This window comes from Drosophila santomea, chromosome 2L, assembly GCF_016746245.2.
Source record: "Drosophila santomea strain STO CAGO 1482 chromosome 2L, Prin_Dsan_1.1, whole genome shotgun sequence".
Lineage (NCBI taxonomy): Eukaryota > Metazoa > Arthropoda > Insecta > Diptera > Drosophilidae > Drosophila > Drosophila santomea.
The window spans coordinates 25,787,083-25,805,478 of NC_053016.2; the positions used below are offsets into that span (position 1 = coordinate 25,787,083).

General features: G+C 49.2%; 2 protein-coding genes across 5 annotated transcripts in view; one reads left to right on the forward strand and one right to left on the reverse strand.

Annotated features, from left to right (window-relative positions):
* LOC120447063 (dnaJ homolog subfamily C member 16) overlaps positions 1-18,396 on the forward strand; it is a 412,134-nt gene that overhangs the window by 81,544 nt on the left and 312,194 nt on the right. The window lies entirely within an intron of this gene.
* Positions 8,773-9,882, reverse strand: LOC122756400. The gene has a single exon (XM_044005695.1). It carries the CDS (start codon positions 9,880-9,882, stop codon positions 8,893-8,895), a length of 990 nt encoding a protein of 329 aa, XP_043861630.1. The 3' UTR covers positions 8,773-8,892.

Here is an 18,396-nt window from a genome sequence, read left to right on the forward strand (position 1 = left end):
AAAAACTAACACGCGCGCAGTCGCCCACACTTTTGAAATTTTTTGAATTTATTTATTTTGGCCTGAAAGTTTCTAACGATATGTCAAAAGGTTTGTTACATTTGGACTCGATAATGATAGTGCCTTATCGATAGGCAGCACAATAGGGCGATGGTTTTTGTTCGCACGTCCCGTCTTATCCTTTGGAGTTCCTCAGGATAAAGTGATACTACATGTATGTAATTATTTCCCAGAAGCAGTCAACGATCATGGGTGATCGCTAAGTCTGATGTGTAAGGGTGGTTTTAAACCATTTTTAAATAGTCAAGATTTCGAGCGTTTATTTATCATCTAAAGCATTAACAGTGGAGTTCCAGGTAACTAATCTGGCAGCCCTATTACTTTTGTCTAGGATAAGTAATTTACATTTCCTAAAGCGAGATCACCAGAAATGCAACTCTGTTGCTGTTAGAAGCTTACCGACTTTACTGTCGGCGTCAGTTCGGTCTCTTTTTATACTGATCTGAATAAGGAAAGACGTAAAACATAGTGTTTGCGAATTTAAATTGCTGGGATTGGCAGATTTAAGTCAAACCAGACCGGTCATATTAATATAAATAATGAGGTTGTTAATATGTCAATCCGAAACAAGAAGTCAATTAGGAGTTTCTAGTATGGAATGATAATATTGTATTATTACAACTCTATACCAGAACTTCATATTGACGACGTATATATGGATGGTGGAAATCGAGTCTGTTTGATATTGAATTAGTTCAGATCATTCTTCTTTTAACCAGACAATATTTTAAAAAACCCTAAGAGTAGAATCAGTTGAAGATGAGGATAACCCTAGCTAGCTTGAAATTGTTGTAAACCGTATACGAGGCAGGCCAAACCCTTATCACGTTTTTTTTATATAGTTATTTCAAAAAGATTCTGTTGTACCATTATGCCTATTACAAGAAGTAGCGACAACCTTGCTGTCAGCAATCCTGAATGCACCATTGGTAACGATGCAGTAGCTAGCGAAGTTCCGATCATTGAAACCACCTGTTGAATCAGATTTCATAGCGATTGTATATCGCAGTGGATGTTTAAGAATTACAATTGTCCCAACTGTCGTAGAGCTTGTAGCTTAGACGAGCTCAACATGTTAACCACGACCCCGTCAATTCCGGTTAATGCCAACGGCGCCGCGGACACGATTGCCTGCGCTAGACCCAACACCCGAAGTCATATTCGCGATACTTCGCGTTCTTCCAATGCTAGATCAGAACCCCCAGCACGAAGTTTAAGGAGAAATCCGTCAAACGCAACTGAGCGCACCCAGACAGTCTCTTGTCCGCCACGAGCGTCCACAGGAAGTGTGATGAACAACACCGCAACTTTATCTGAACAACGAGTTCACAACCTTATTAGCGAATCTCTAACTCATTTTCAAGAGACAATCTCAGCGTCGATTACCGAAAAAATTACGGTTGCCCTAAAAAACGTTTACTTCCCGTCGCAAGCTCCGTCTGATAGAGTGGAAGAGGAATGGAGAAGTTAAACAGTTCTCAATGTTTAAATGGGGACTTTGACCTCTTGTACCAATTCGCCTATCTGTTGTTCCCAGAACTAGCTTTATTATACTACTGGAGCTTTCATTAAGATTCGGCTGATAGAAATTAGATTACTCTGTTTACCCGACTCAGAGAAAGATACCAACATCATGATGTCACGAAGACATCAAAAATATGATCAGCAGAAACCGAATGAAAATGTTGACGATTTTTTGGACTCAATGCTGGCGATTGCAGATACCCTGCGTATCCGAATATCGGATTCCGACCTAGTAGATGCGGTTAAGAGAAATCTGAAGCCTGAGCTAAAACACGAACTATTACATGTGCCAATCGCAAATTTGTCTGCTTTACGTAGCGAATGCTATAAGCATGAAGAATTCTATTGGCACGTTACCAACAATTCATCATGGAGACTCCAGAACCCTAAGCGTGTGGTTACAGAAGTAATGCATGAAGATGACGCTAACGCTGATCAAAAGGACGATCACGAGGTAATGCTGAAATTGTGCGCGGGTTAAAACCCCGTCGTGTATTTTGTTATGGATGTGGGAAACTGGACACGTACAAGCCTAGTTGTCCAGATTGTAAACCGACTTCGGAAAACTCCAACGTGGATGTCCTAATTCGGATGATTGGAATGTTAGCGTTTCCTATTTTGGAAACTATTACTCAAGATGTCATTTGCGGAAATGATTTTTGGAAGACCTTCAACGAGATCGGAGAAGAATCTTAGGACGTGACACAACTTTAGCAACAGCTGCCCAACAACGTGAGTTACAAGCGGTGACGGACTTATTTCATTTGTTTGAGCGAGAGGGACTACGTTAATGTTACGTAAGTGAATAGGTGAATGAGGTAACGAAAAAGGATCCGTTCCCAATGCCGATTTTAGAAGGTTTGCTTAGTAGATTGCCTTCAATACATGGTATCTCTAAAATCTATCTCAAGGATGCATTTTAGTATTGTTTCGATGCTTCGTCCAAGTCAAAGACAGCATTTACGATGCCGAATAGGCCACTCTATCAATTAACACGCTGTAACGAACTGTTTTTCTTATTTCGGCTCGCTACGAAATGCAACGGCTAGCTCAGAGATTTTGTTTGTTCGTCCCACCAAATTTATGATTTGTGTGATTGCCCGACCAAGAAGAAGACAGATTCTCAGATTTAACCACTTTTATTTATCGTCACTTGTTGACCAGGATTCGGTGATCCTCGCCGCTGGATGCACGTCGTTGCTCCCTCGTCGTCCTTCCGTCGTACGCCTGCGTCGCTGCCGACGGGGATCCGTACCGGCTCGCCTGGGGCTTAGGATGTTATGGGGCAGGGTGTATCGTCCACGAGTTAAGCTAGCGCTCCCCTCCGAACCACCGTTGCGACCACTGACTCCACTGTCCCTTTCTGACTACGCTAGGTCCTCGCCGAAGGATAGCCTGCGGGCTCGACCGGGGCTTAGGATGTTATGGGGCAGGGTGTATCGTCCGCGAGTTAAGCTAGCGCTTCCCTCCGAACCACCGTTGCGACCACTGACTCCACTGTCCCTTTCTGACTACGCTAGGTCCTCGCCGAAGGATAACCTGCGGGCTCGACCGGGGCTTAGGATGTTATGGGGCAGGGTGTATCGTCCACGAGTTAAGCTAGCGCTTCCCTCCGAACCACCGTTGCGACCACTGACTCCACTGTCCCTTTCTGACCACGCTAGGTCCTTGTGTTCGCTCGTCCTTCGCTGATCTTCACGTGCGGCGATCCACTCTGGATGCCCGCTTGACGCACTTGTGTTCCCGTCGTTTCACTGTCACTCGGTATCGACTCTTCGCGTACTTCTTCGCTTTCCGTATGGCTGTAAGGCTCTCGCGTACTTCTTCTTGACTGTCCCGAGCTGCGCCGGCGCCGTCCCTTATATCGGCTGCGGGAATCCCGTTATTTCCCGTTTTGCACACGGCTCGCTCGGGTACAAGGTCCAAACATGTCCCGTTAGTTCACGGTGCGTCCTCTTTGTGCCTGTCCAAAGTCCGCACCGTTACCGTATGACCTCTACGCCCTTGGCGGGTTCGAGTCCAAGGTCCAGCGCGGTACCGTTAATTCACGGTCTCTCCGCTTTGCCGGGGTCCAAGGTCCATTATTTACCGTTCGACCTGACCGCCCTTGGCTCCTCTCGCATTGCAGCCGTCTTCGCTGTTGCTATGCCGATCTCCTACACCCGGATTTGTGGGGAGTTTTAAGACTCCTCACATCTCCCCCTTTCTTCGGAAGATTTCAAAAGAATGCTGCTTCCGGCGGTCCTCTGCTTCGGTGTCTGCTTGCATGGGCAACTTCCTCAATCACCTCTCGTCGACCCTGCGCCCTTTGTTCTCAGCCTGGCAGTCGCAGCTTATTAGACCCCGTCGTTCAGCGTCTTGACTTGGCATCTTGAACCTCCTTGCGCCTTCCTGATCGCAGCCTTACGTCTCAGCGTATTCGAGCATCTCGACGTGGCATCTTGATCCTCACCGTTCCATTCTCCTCACGTCGACTGGCGCCTCCTTGATCTCAGCCCGACAGCCTCAGCCTAGTAGACCCTGTCGTTCGACATCTTGACTCGGCATCTTGATCCTTGCGCCCTTCTCCAGGTTCCTGTATTTGTTGCCGTCTGCCTCTGGTCGCCAGCTCCGCATTTAAATTTCCCGCCGATGAGCGCTTTCCATCTCTGGCAACTCCACCGATACTCACCATGATCGAGTTATCGATGTTGGTGACCGGCGTTGCCACTTCCGATTCCTACCGATGTTGTCCCATCGCTGAGTGCGCGATCGAGTTATCGATATTGGCGACCGGCGTTGCCACTTCATGTTCCGTAATTCCGATGTTCCGATGTCGTGCCGATTGTTGTCAATAGTGTGACAGCGTGTTGAAAATCAATATAAAATCCAGTATTTTTGTTCCCTATCGATCTCACTATCGATCGACCGCTATTATCGTAGCGCCCCCATCCCGATTTTCTCCAGACACGTGGATTTCGGAGTTGCAGCTCAATGGAGGTAAGTTTACGGAATTTATTGTAAGAAAACCGCCATATTTACACATCCTCTCTTTTTTGTAGCTCCTCGGACATGCCATGAAGCCCCTTAATGCTCCAGGGTTGCCGGCCCTGGACACGGGCACCCTGGAGGCCCTTCTTCAGGGATCTCGGATGAAATGCCCCTACATGCTCCGGGCGGCTGCCCCTGGTCCTGAAGCGCCCTGGAGGCCTCCTCTTCCGTCTCCGCGCCTGCGGCAGCCTCGCGTCGATTTGCCGGCCCGCGTGCCTGGCCCCGCGTCCGATTGCTGGCCCGCGTGCCTGGCCCCGCGTCCGCTCGCTGGCCCGCGTGCCTGTTGGCTGCTGAAGATGACTCGCACCTATTTTTTTACTGTGAGCAACAAAGTGCCCTTACCCTCCCCTGACCCACAACTCTCAATCGTCGTTTTCGTTTTTTTTTTTGTGTGTTTATTCAGGCACGTATACTTGAATGCCCCCGCCGCGACGCACCTTCAGCCGGAACCGCTGGCCGTCCAGCGCGAACAGCTTGGCCCAGCGGTCCTTGTGGCTTCTTCTCGCCTGGGCCTCGGCCTCCTCGACCACTCTGGGTGGCCACTCCGCGCGCTCGAGCTCCTTCCATGGCTTCCCGCCCAGCGACTGCTGCCTGCGGAGGCCGCGCGAGCTTCGGTGGTGGTGGTACGGGCCACACCCACGGACCCTTCTCCGGGTTCTCTCCCGCGTCTTCGACCTCTACCCGTGCGTGAACTTGCGGGTCGCGCGCTCGCTTCTCCACCGGCCTCCATCCGACCGCGCCCACCTCCTCCCACACGCGGGCCTCCGGCGTGTCCTCCGGCGGTGCGGGCCACGTCCAGGTCACCGTTTGCTGGTGCCACCGGCGGCCGCCCAGGGCGATCGTGCGCAGCGTTTGCGCGACGTGCGCCTGGTCCTCATCCTGGGGTGGCGGCGTCGGCGTGCGCGGCGGCGGCGGCGTCGGTGGTGATGGCGGCGGTGTTGGCGTGCGTGGTGGCGGTGGTGGCTGCGGCTGCGCCGGTGGCGGCGTCGGCGGCAACGGCGGCTGCGGTTGCGGCGTCGGTGGCTGCGGCATCCCCGGGTGCTGCGGCTCCGGTGTCGGCGGCTGCTGCGGCGTCGGTGGCTGCGGCATCTCCGGGTGCTGCGGCTCCGGTGTCGGCGGCTGCGGCTGCTCCTGCTGCTGCTGCTGCTGCTGCGTTGGTGGCTGTGACTGCGCCGGTGGCGGCTGTGGCTGCGGCGTCGGTGGCTGCGTCATATTCGGGTGCTGCGGCTCCGGCGTCGGCGGCTGCGGCTGCTCCTGCTGCTGCTGCGTTGTTGGTGGCGGTGGCGGCTGCGACGGCGGCGGTGGTGTCGGTGGCAACGGCTGCTGCCGTGGTGGCAACGACGGTGCGTGGGGCACCCACAGTGCCTCCTCCTCCTCTTGCCACTCCGACAGGCGTTTTTCCCACGCGGCCTTGGCGGCGGCTGCCTTCCGCTCCACCACCATCCGCTCGAACCGCCGCAGCGTGGCGATCCGTGCCTCCGCGAACTCGCGGACCTCCCGCGGGTCCTTCGACGGCATCGCCTCTCCCAGCCGAATCCGACCGTGGCCCTGTGTCGCCCGCCGCACGCTGCGGTAGGCCATCCTCGCCTTCGCGCTCCGGCCTCCTTCGTCCTCCTCCGAGGATACCACCGGGGTGACGGTCTCACCCCCGTCGTCCTCCTCGCTCTCTGAGGAGAGGGACACGTAATCCACGGGTTCTTCGTGGATCGCCTCCATCGCCTCGTCCTCCGACAGCTCCGTGTCGGGCACCTCCTCCGTGTCCTCCTGGACCGGGGATGGGGATCGCGACACCAAGGGTGACGCCAGAAGCTGGAGGTAGGACTCGGAGTCCGCCCTCCATATCGCTCCGGGCTGTTCCCCGGTGCCGGTCACCCTCACCTCCCGGTTGTTCTCTACGTAGCTGCTCATCTCGTGCCGACTTGATTTCAAAAGAAAGCCTCTAGCTTTTTCCGCCGCGACGAAACCTCGGTTTTTGGATTGTTCCTTTCCGCCGTTATTCCGCGGGGCCTGTACCGGTAACGGGATTCTCCTCCGTGCACCTGCCTCCTACGGAATTCGCAATCGTGTGCGTTAGCCGTTAACGGTTTTCCGGCTGTGTACCCTCCCTGTCCCGCTCTCGCGCTCCAACGGGCCTTTTGTGTGTGTGTGTGTGTGTGAGTGATTAACTGCGACTTCCGACTTCTCGATACCCTGTATCGTCTTCCCCCCTTCTTCGCGAAAGGGTTTTATTGTGGTGTGTCGCTCTCGTTGTCCTCTGGCCCGCCGGCGCCCGCGCTTCCCGGCTTCAAATCGCTAATATGAGCCGTTTTTGTCTTCTTCGTTGTGGCGTGTTCCAAAATACAAATCACCGGCGACGTGAATTTCTTTATTTTGAACGGCCCATCGAACTTCGGTGCCAGTTTTGCCGCGAAGCCCTCAGCTGCTTTTGATAGGTGGTGCTCCTTGGCCCACACAGTTTCGCCCACCTTGGGTTTCCACGGCCTCCTCCGGAGATTATAGTGGCGCGCCTGATCCTGCGCTGCCTTTTCCATGTTCCTCCGCACCAGTTCGAAGATCTCCTTCAGTTTTCCCGCGTTTTCCGCCGGCGTCTGTGGACATCTGCCCGTTCCGGCCGTCTGTTCGTCGAACAACGCATTCGGCAGCCTCGGTTCTCTTCCCTGCGTTATAAATGCCGGCGAGTATCCAGTGGTTTCTGCCACGCTCGTGTTCACCGCCAACTGCAGCTCTGGCCAGTTCTCGTCCCATGTCCTCTGATCGGCCCCCGTGAACTGCGCGATCATCGTCTTCACGGTCCTGTTGGCCCTTTCGGTCGGGTTTTCTTGTGGAGTGTATGGAGCCGTGAGCTGGTGTTTTACACCCAGCTCCTCCAAAAACCTCTTGAATGCCCTGCTCGTGAACTGGACTCCGTTGTCCGTGATCATGACCTTCGGCACTCCGTACCTGGCCACTATCCGCTCTCGCACGGCCTTTCGCAGCGTCTCGGTGGTCGCCCTACGCATCGGAACGATCTCGGTCCACTTGGAGAACCTGTCCACCAGGACCAGCAGCATCGAATTGCCGTGCTTTGACCTCGGCAATGGGCCCACAAAGTCCGCACATACGGTGGCCCACGGTTCTTCCGGCACCTGTGTCAGCATTTTCCCGGCTGCTTGCAGTTGGTTGGGCTTGTATTTCATGCAGCTCTCGCAGTTCCTTACGTATTTCCTGACGTCTCGGTGCATTCCTGGCCAGTGGTACCTGGCTGCCACCCTCGCCATAGTCTTCCGACTTCCCAGGTGTCCCGCCGTCGGCATGTCGTGGTTCTCGGCCATGACGCGCTGTCTCTCCCTGGTTGGTACACACAGCTTCCATGACACCACATCCTCGTGTCCTGCCCGGTGCGGAATGTGCCTATACAATTGGCCGGCCTCTTCCAGGTAGTCCGGGTACTTTTGGGGCTCCTGCTTCATCTTCCTCCGCATCCCATCTATCCACTTGCACTCCTGCTGTTCGTCCGGTTGCCCTTCTTCCGTTATCCTGCGACTCGTTTCCTGCAGCGGCTGCCTCGATAGGGCGTCCGCGACGATGTTCAGCTGGCCCTTTCTGTACGCAATCTCGAAGTCGTATTGTTGGAGCTCCAATGCCCATCTCGCGATCCTTCCGGACGGACTCTCGATGCTGTTCAGCCACTTCAGGGCCATGTGATCCGTTATCACTTTGAAATGGTAGCCCTCCAGGTATGGTCTTAATTTCCTGACAGCCCACACTATTGCTAAACATTCCTTCTCTGTTGCAGAATAATTTTTCTCCGCTCCGTTCAGCGATCTGCTGGAGTAGGATATAACCCGCTCGCCTTGCTCGGAGTGCTGTGTGAGGATAGCGCCCAGCCCGTAGTCGCTGGCGTCCGTCTGTAGCACGAACGTCCGTGTGAAGTCGGGGCATGCCAGGATCGGGTCGGCGACCAACCTAGTTTTGACGGCCTCGAATGCTTCTTGGTGGGCGTCAGTCCATTCCCATTTTGCTTGTTTCTTTAGGAGTGCGTTAAGTGGTTGTACCAACGTTGCAAAATCCGGTACAAAACGTCTGTACCACGACGCCACTCCTAGATACTGTCGCAGTTCCTTAACGTTTCCCGGGGGCTTTAGCTGAGCTATTGCCGCTACCTTCTCCGGATCCGTTCCGATGCCCTGATCCGTCACCCGGTGGCCCAGGTATTGTAGCTCCTTTCGAAAGAACTTGCACTTATCTGCGTTAACTTTCAGGTTTGCCGCCCTCAGCCTCCGGAACACCTCCTTCAGGTTACGCTTGTGCTCTTGTAGTGTCCGTCCGATCACAATTATGTCGTCCTGGTACGCAAATGCGTGTGGCATCATCTCTGGTCCTATCACCTGGTCCAACGCCCGCTGGAACGTTGCCGATGCGGAGTGCAGTCCGAAAGGCATTACTTTCCATTGGAACAGGCCCTTTCCCGGCACCGTAAATGCCGTATATTGCCGACTTGCTGCTGCCAACGGAATCTGCCAGTACCCGTCCTTCAAATCCAGACTGCTTATGTATTTCGCCTCCCTTAGTTGATCCAGAATGTAGTTGATCATTGGCATCGGGTACGCATCCTTCACGGACTGCGTTTATTTGGCGGAAATCCACACACAAGCGCCACTGACCCGTCTTCTTTTTCACCATCACTATGGGAGAGCTGTACGGGCTCCTAGACGGCTCGATGCACCCCTTTTGTAGCAACTCGTCGACCTTGGCGTTGATCTCCACCTGCATCTTCGGGTTCTTCGGGTAGTAGCGCTGTTTGACCGGTTGATCGTCTTTCATCGTGATTCTGTGCACCGCCACCGTTGACGTCCCTTGGACTCTTCCCAAATCTGCTAGCTCTGCCTTCAGGAAGCCGTCTATATCTTCCTCCGCAAAGTCGGTCGTCCTTTCCACTACTGCCACTGACAGCTTCTCGCGTGCATTGCTTCGCACCAGCTGTCCCGCCGGTATCGTTGCGCTCAGACCCGCGCATGCTATCCTGGCTCCAACTTTCGTTAGGAAATCCCATCCCAGTACTAGCGCGTCGATGATGTTGTGGAGGATTAGCAGTTGCATTCTTACGGTCCTCTCTCCCAGTCCTACGTCTACTTCGAGCAGCGATGTGACCTCCTCGAACCGTCCATCAGCCATCCGCACCTCTCTTCTCGTGGCTACGACCTCTACCACTGCCCGCAACCTGTCCGCCAACTCTTCGCTAATAAAGCTTGCTGTGGCTCCGGTGTCCATCGTGGCCTTAACTTCCATTCCGTTTATGAGCACTGTGGCGGACAGTTGTCTTTCTTCCGCCTTCAGCTTGCCCATTAATTTTGAGGGGCAGCACCTTGCGAACCCTGGTTGCCCCTCTGAGGCTGGGGTCGCGTGGCGTTTCCCGATCTTGGGCAGCATTCTGCGGTCTTCCGGCCGATTCGCCCGCACGACCAGCAAAATGTGATCGGTCGGTTCCGACACTCCCGCATCCAGTGCTCCTGGCTTCCGCACCTATGGCAGGCTTGCGCTGGGTTTAGCACAAACCCCCGCCGCGCCGGGTCTGGTCCTCGCCCGTTCGTCTCGTGCCTCGACGGTCCTGTGGGCTCCTCTTGGCACCTTCTGCACACCGTGTGCTGTTCCCCTCTTTGGAAATCCCGCTGGTGGCGGGCTCTTTGGGTCCGCTCTGATTCGAACCGCTCCCTCTGGGAGTCCAGTTCCTCGAATTCGTCGGCCAGGACCATCAGAGCATCCAGGTTTCGGCACTCGTATGGGCGGACAAACATCCGTAGAGCCGGAGTGCTGTTCTCCCTTATCCTCTCCAGGATCTCTTTGTGGGACATCCCCAAGGGCCGCATTAGGGTCTGCATGTCCACCATGTAATCTTTGAAGCATTCGCCATGCCGCTGCTTCCTCTGCCTGACCTGGTCTGCCACCTTCGTCATGAAGCCTCTGGGCAGGAAGAATTCCTGGAAGCTATGGATGAACTCTGCCCATGTCTCCCAGAACCTGTTGTTGGCGATGAACCACTTTAGGGCCCTGCCCTTCAGCAGTTCCGTCATCGCTCGTGGGATCTGGTTGATATCCAGGCCGTACGTCATTGCTGACCACTCCACCTGTTCCAGGAACTCCAATGGCTTGTCGTGGCCGTCGTACCGGAAGCTCCACTCCCGCACCTGTTTCGCCACCTTTGCGTAATCCGGAGGGGCTACCCTTGCGATGTCTCGCCGATCGCGGCTGGGCTCCCGCCTCTCCCTTCTCTCGCGGCTGCTTTCCCGCCGTTCACTCCCGGTTTCCTGCCTTTCGGGTCTGCTCCCGCTGGCCTCCATCATGCTGTGGACATCGAGGCTCCCCACCAGGCCTTCCACACCGGTGACTTTGATCTCCGGGGCCGGTCTTCTTGCGTACTCCCTCTCCAACGCTCCTCGAGTATGGCGACTGTTTCGGGCTCGTCTGTGGTCTGCTGGATAAATTCGGACAGCGTCCTCCGCATATCCTCGACCAACCCTTCGAGCTTAATGCCTAGGGCGCTTGCTATTGCGGGAAAGTCATCCCTCTTCAGGCTGTATAGCCACGATTTCCCCATCTTCTCCTCTGTTCTTTTTGATCAGGACAATCACGGTTGGGCGCCAGATGTAACGAACTGTTTTTCTTATTTCGGCTCGCTACGAAATGCAACGGCTAGCTCAGAGATTTTGTTTGTTCGTCCCACCAAATTTATGATTTGTGTGATTGCCCGACCAAGAAGAAGACAGATTCTCAGATTTAACCACTTTTATTTATCGTCACTTGTTGACCAGGATTCGGTGATCCTCGCCGCTGGATGCACGTCGTTGCTCCCTCGTCGTCCTTCCGTCGTACGCCTGCGTCGCTGCCGACGGGGATCCGTACCGGCTCGCCTGGGGCTTAGGATGTTATGGGGCAGGGTGTATCGTCCACGAGTTAAGCTAGCGCTCCCCTCCGAACCACCGTTGCGACCACTGACTCCACTGTCCCTTTCTGACTACGCTAGGTCCTCGCCGAAGGATAGCCTGCGGGCTCGACCGGGGCTTAGGATGTTATGGGGCAGGGTGTATCGTCCGCGAGTTAAGCTAGCGCTTCCCTCCGAACCACCGTTGCGACCACTGACTCCACTGTCCCTTTCTGACTACGCTAGGTCCTCGCCGAAGGATAACCTGCGGGCTCGACCGGGGCTTAGGATGTTATGGGGCAGGGTGTATCGTCCACGAGTTAAGCTAGCGCTTCCCTCCGAACCACCGTTGCGACCACTGACTCCACTGTCCCTTTCTGACCACGCTAGGTCCTTGTGTTCGCTCGTCCTTCGCTGATCTTCACGTGCGGCGATCCACTCTGGATGCCCGCTTGACGCACTTGTGTTCCCGTCGTTTCACTGTCCCTCGGTATCGACTCTTCGCGTACTTCTTCGCTTTCCGTATGGCTGTAAGGCTCTCGCGTACTTCTTCTTGACTGTCCCGAGCTGCGCCGGCGCCGTCCCTTATATCGGCTGCGGGAATCCCGTTATTTCCCGTTTTGCACACGGCTCGCTCGGGTACAAGGTCCAAACATGTCCCGTTAGTTCACGGTGCGTCCTCTTTGTGCCTGTCCAAAGTCCGCACCGTTACCGTATGACCTCTACGCCCTTGGCGGGTTCGAGTCCAAGGTCCAGCGCGGTACCGTTAATTCACGGTCTCTCCGCTTTGCCGGGGTCCAAGGTCCATTATTTACCGTTCGACCTGACCGCCCTTGGCTCCTCTCGCATTGCAGCCGTCTTCGCTGTTGCTATGCCGATCTCCTACACCCGGATTTGTGGGGAGTTTTAAGACTCCTCACAACGCATGTCTCTTGGCCTTTGTAATTCTCCACACACTATGTGTCGCCTGATGGATCAAGTAATTCCCTATGCAATGAAGAATCTCGTGTTTGTCTATTTAGATGACCTTCTGGTCGTGTAATTGCAGTCGCCAAGCGCCTGCGAGAAGCCGGATAAACAATGAATATACGAAAAAGCCAGTTTGGATTGAAAAATGTGGAGTACCTCGGTCATATCGTGGGCGAACGTACTCTTCAAGTCAACCCAGAGAAGGTGCTAGCGGTACAAGATTTTTCGAGAACCCAAACCAATCATCAGTTACGTCGTTTCTTAGGAATGACTGGAAAAAAACTAAACCAAACTCAGTGAAACTACTCGGTGACTGAGTTGGAATGTTTGGCGATAAAGAAATTTCGAATGTACATCGATGGAGACCCGTTTAAAATAATCACCGACCACGCCAGTCTTAAGTGGTTAATGAACCTGTATCTGCCCAACGCGGGATTGCCAAAACTCTGGAACATATCCGAAGGTATTTATACTGGCCACGTCAACGTACTGAATTTTGTATGCAAGTGTGAACTGTGTCAGACTTCAAATTATCCCACGCGAACGTTAAAGCCACCGATGGGATCTCCAGCGGTTGCGTTGGCCTTTTCAAAGGCTGTACGTTGATTTTAAAGGACCCTTCCCGCTATCTAAACGAGGAAATATAGGAATCTTCATAATTTTATATCATTTCTCGAAAGTTACCTTTCTAAAGCCAGTAAAGAAATTCATACTAATTCATACTAAATTACTAGAGTCTATTCGCCGCAAAGCAATTCCGCAGAGCGAGTCAATCGATCCATTAACCAACGGGACTGGGACCAATATATAAGCAGCATAAACTGTTCCCTGCGTAATAGCATACCAATCGATCGGTGTACCAGTCACCCTATATGGTAGTGTATGGCCAACACATGGTCACTCATTGAAAGGATTATACCGTTCTTAGGAAGATAATACGACACAAGTAAGGCGTCCCGATGAGTTCGACAAAATTCGTTCAAACATTCGTCGCCATATGGAGAAGGCTTATGCGTAGAATAAAAATGTTTATGACCTTCGCAGCCGACCGATGTTTTCAACTAGGACAGCTGGTAATTAACGGAAACTTTTTGATAAGCAAACTGTCAGATCATTTCAACGCACCCATAGGTGATAAGGCGTAAAAAGGAGTAAGGAGTAAAAAACGAATAGGGAATTCACTGTACTTATTGGAGGACCTAAACGGAGGAGAACTTGGCACCTTTCACGCCACGGACATTTGGCGTGCAAGTTAACCACCCTTTTTCCAGTTTTAAGCTCGAGTCAACAGACTGCCTTTAAATCTGTTGGTGTGAAATAAATAGTCAAGTTTTTTTTAGCATAAGTAATTAACATTTCCTAACGTGAGATCACCCGAATTGCAACTCTGTTGCTGTTAGAAGCTTACCGCGTTTATGGTCGGCGTCAGTTCGGTCTCTTTTTATATTGATCTGAAAGTAGTGCTTGCGAATTTAAATAAAACCGCGTGTTAATCTAAGTCACGTGCAAATCGTGAACACCTAAGCTGGAGCACCAATTCAGACAGAATCTGGTGATACTTATTTTAAACTGAATTGGGTATGTGGATTCTGTGCATTTCTGGGCATCAGAGCTCTAATTGAGGTTACCAATGGACACTGGCATTAAAATTACAAACTGGGCACGAGCGAAGTCCTCGTTTGTATCTAGCGCGTCACGCATCCACAGTCGGAGCACCTTTAGTAATCGTTACCCCTAGAAGGTTGATGAGAATCAATTGACGAACCGAGACGACATAACCTGCCGATGAACAACAAGCGAAACTAGGAAACACCCTGTGCGGATCGCCTTAAGAACTCTGCATTCCACGTGCGGATCATCGGCGGACGGCGCATTCCACGTGCGGATCACCAAACGGAATCCGCATTTCACGTGCGGATCATCTATAGGACGCCGCATTCCACGTGCGGATCACTAAACGGACTCCACCGTCCACGTGCGGATCATCATTACGAAATCTGCATACCGCGTGCTGATCGCAACACCCCCTGAAGAGTGTGTGCGGCATGTAATCAGATGAACTAAGCTCTGTTTTGTTTCAAGATGTATGTATATATTCAATTAAATTCTATAGCTTTCGGCTTAAAGTAAGAAGTAGTTTAAGCCGAAGATTTTATACATCAAATTAAAGGCTACAGCCTTTAAACTTAACGTGTACATATTGTTGGACTTCGAGTCTGTAGAGAGCATTGGTTTATAATCTCAAAAATTACGCATGAATCGACCTAATATCCGACGTCATCAGGCCTGATGACCGTGCTGAGATTAATTTTGTTAACATAGAACAGTATTTGACTGTCCAGTTGCCTCTTTGTAACTCTATAAATCAAATTTTAGTATGGATTTATGGCATTTACTGCTAGAGCCTTAGTTAACATTAGATGACATATATTTTAATAAAATTAACAGGATGGAGGCATTTTTGAAATTCTGAAGATTTTCTGCCTTGCCATCGTTATAAAACAGAAGGGGCGAGGATGTATTCCAGAAATCCAATATATACTATTTTTTCTTTAAGCCTGTGTCAGTTGTTATGACGAAAATTATTAACTATTTTCTATCACGCAGTTTGTTGTACGTTTAAATCAGTAGTTTTATATTCTTTAACGTTGTATTTGTTGATATAGGCCCAATCTATTTACAGATTCGTTGAAAAGTATATAACAGGCAGAAGTAAGCGTTTCCGACCATATAAAGTATATATATTCTTGATCAGGATCAATAGAGCCGATTTGGCCATGTCCGTCCGTCTGTCCCTCCGTATGAACGTCGAGATCTCGGAACTATAAAAGCTAGAAAGTTGAGATTCAGTATGTAGACTACAGAGACATAGACGCAGCGCAAGTTTATCGATTTATGTTGTATGGTAAATTTTTAACTATTTGCCAAAAAACTTTTTGCCCCACCCTCTCTAACGCCCACAAACCGCCAAAAACTGTTTGTGTTGAAGAGTCTCCTTCGCACTTTGACTTGCTGAATAACGGGTATCAGATAGTCGGGGAACTCGACTATAGCGTTCTATCTTGTTTTCAATATACTATACTTCATAATTTGCCATGAGTAACTTACAATATTTATGAAATTCTTGGCGAATTATAAGCTGAACCTGGAACTCGAACATTTTTTTGTTGCTTGACATTTAATTTTAACAATACCTTTTTACAATGCATATTCTGTGTATCTTGTAAATCTTTCATAAAATACGTTAAGTAATAATATTATTATTATAATTAAAGAAATAATAATGTAATAAAACTTGTTTCTAAAACATCTACTTAATTAATAATGTTGGCAATTGAGTCCACTTATTTATCATCTTTTACACCCATTTTAATTATTATTGGCTCTAAAGATGATTAAACTATTGACTTTTCCTGCAAAATGTATAATTATTGTAAAATTTTTTTTTTATATAGAGCTTCTATATAATGTTTCGTTAGGCTTTACTGACTCATCGGTCAGGAGGGGTGCTGCTAAATGCTAGACTTTTACCGATTATATCTTAAATTCATGTAGAATATTTGACGACGAAATTGTTTCCTCAACTCTTTGTAATGCTGTCGGATTCTGTGTCCTATCAATATCGACTACTTTGGACAGCTTAAAGAAAATTAAATCTTCCGGTCCTTTGATGGCATGAACGCTTTATGAACCTTCAAGTAAAGTCATGCCAACTAAACGAAAAACCTCCGCTCTCACTCCTACCAGTCAAGGTCTTTCATTGGTGAGCAGGATGTGAGCCAAAACGGTCTCCCTCTTCTTATGCGTCGAGATACAGCGTGACGCACCTTCCTTAACCTTTAGTCGCCTTATACGACAAGCCGAGTGCACTATGTTACAATTCTTGTCCCGCTACCATACGGGAGTACTCCTCATCCATAACTTCTGTTGGCAATCTCGTCCATACGGACACGCTTCATCATATTATCAATCTTACTTATATATATTATCATATATTCATATGAAAATGTTGTAGTACTTTGTTGTTGTACTAACTTTTATAACAAAGGAAGTTGCATTTTTGCTTTCTTGAGTTATTTATAATTTTTTGTGCAAATTATTTAACTCTGCTTGCAGTTTTGTAGCCGTTGATCATGCGGATGGAGGTGAACTCGAAAATATCAGCCCTATTATTTTTTTTTAACGTTTTTTTTTCTTTTCCGCTTCTTGCTCACATTCTACTTACTTAGAGGTTTTTTATTTTCTAGGTAAACTCAGAATCGGATCACTTGTTTCAGTCACTGTCGTTTTCTGCTATGCGATGTTAGTACGTTGTCGGAGCTCTTGTTATGGTCGGCATGTTTAGGGTGGAAATATTTTATGTGATTTTCTAATTTTTTTTAAGGTTTTTTGTATTATTAGTTTCGCAGGAGAAATGGTCGTCCTCCGGTCAAGCAATTGCCGTTTAATGAAGTTTATGATTTTGGTTGGCATAGATGAAAAGCAGTGTATAGGGAATATGTTCAAGTCACCCATATATATGTATATTAGTGATTAGTCAGCGTGGGAATGCACCTTGCTGCCTCAAATAATTGTTTTTGCTTTCTACTAAAAGAATGGAGTATATCTTAAAATGTTTCAGGAACTATAAAAGCTACAAAGTTGAGATTTAACAGACTCCAAAAACATAGACCCAGCGCCCATGTTCCTACTCCCACTCTAACGCCCACAAACCGCCCAAAAGCTGCTACGCTCATATTTTTTTGATATTTTTCATTATTTTTATTAAATTTTTATCGATTTGCAAAAAAAACTTTTTGCCACTCCCTAACTAACGCTTACAAACCGCCCAAAACTGCCCCGCCCGCACTTTTGAATTTTGTTATAATATTTTTTATTTGTTAGTCTTGTTAATTGCTCTCGATTTGCTAAAATACTTTCTCCAACGCTCATCATATCGCCTACAAACCGCAAAATCCGTCAATTCTGAAATGTATCCTTCTCACCTCTACTAGTATCAGGGTAGTACCGGGTATCAGATTGTCGGGGAACTCGACAAAAGCGTTCTCCGGTTTTTGCTATATTTCATTAAATTGTTCTTTAGCTAGATTTAGTTTAATTTTTATATTGAGAAATATTTATTATTTTAACTATGGATAGATTGGTTTTGTATGTTCAAAAAATAAATTCATTTTGATTTTTAATAATTAATTTACTTTAGCTTTTAATACCATGGGCGACTTTTATTTAATTGAAAGGCTTGGCAAAATAATGACCAATCATATTATTTTTGTTATGTATGTTACAACACTCACTGAAAATTTTCCAACGACGAAAGATCGACCTCCCGGGCTGTAAGAGAATGCAACTCAAAATCGCCATGGGTTTCTCAAATAAATAGTGTTCACAACTTGTAGCCGGCTAAAAATTTGTTTTAAATTCTTTAAACGTAAACCCGTATTAATTCATGACCGCTTAAATATTTATAAAATTTTTACTAAACTGCTGACGTATTTCTTCGTATAATTTATTATTTTTAAAGACTTTAAAATTTAAAAATTAATCATTTTTGTTTTGTTTAAATTACATTTCTTTCATAATTATTTTCCTTTTTAGTGAGTCAATAATTTAATTATAATTTAAATTTATTTATAATGTGTAGCTTGCATTTAATAAATTTCCGTCTCTATTTCGAGGGAAACATGCAGGGTTAATCACGATATTCACTCTAACACCGTAATAAAATGCGCGCGGGCACGAGCTTGAACCTTAAATCTGCAATGGTCGGCTGCACTGACAATACTAAAGGACTACACTCTCACTATTTTTTACTGGTACTCTCTGGCTAGAGACTGCTACAGATTTATAAAATTCGGTGCTCCGCTGGTCGGAGGGGCTCGGCTGAACGGAGGTGCTCCGCTGTAAAGAGATGCTCC

Bases quoted from the DNA above. Each gene is read 5' to 3' on its own strand.
- LOC122756400 (XM_044005695.1), bottom strand. From the start codon at position 9,882: ATGGAAGTTAAGGCCACGATGGACACCGGAGCCACAGCAAGCTTTATT.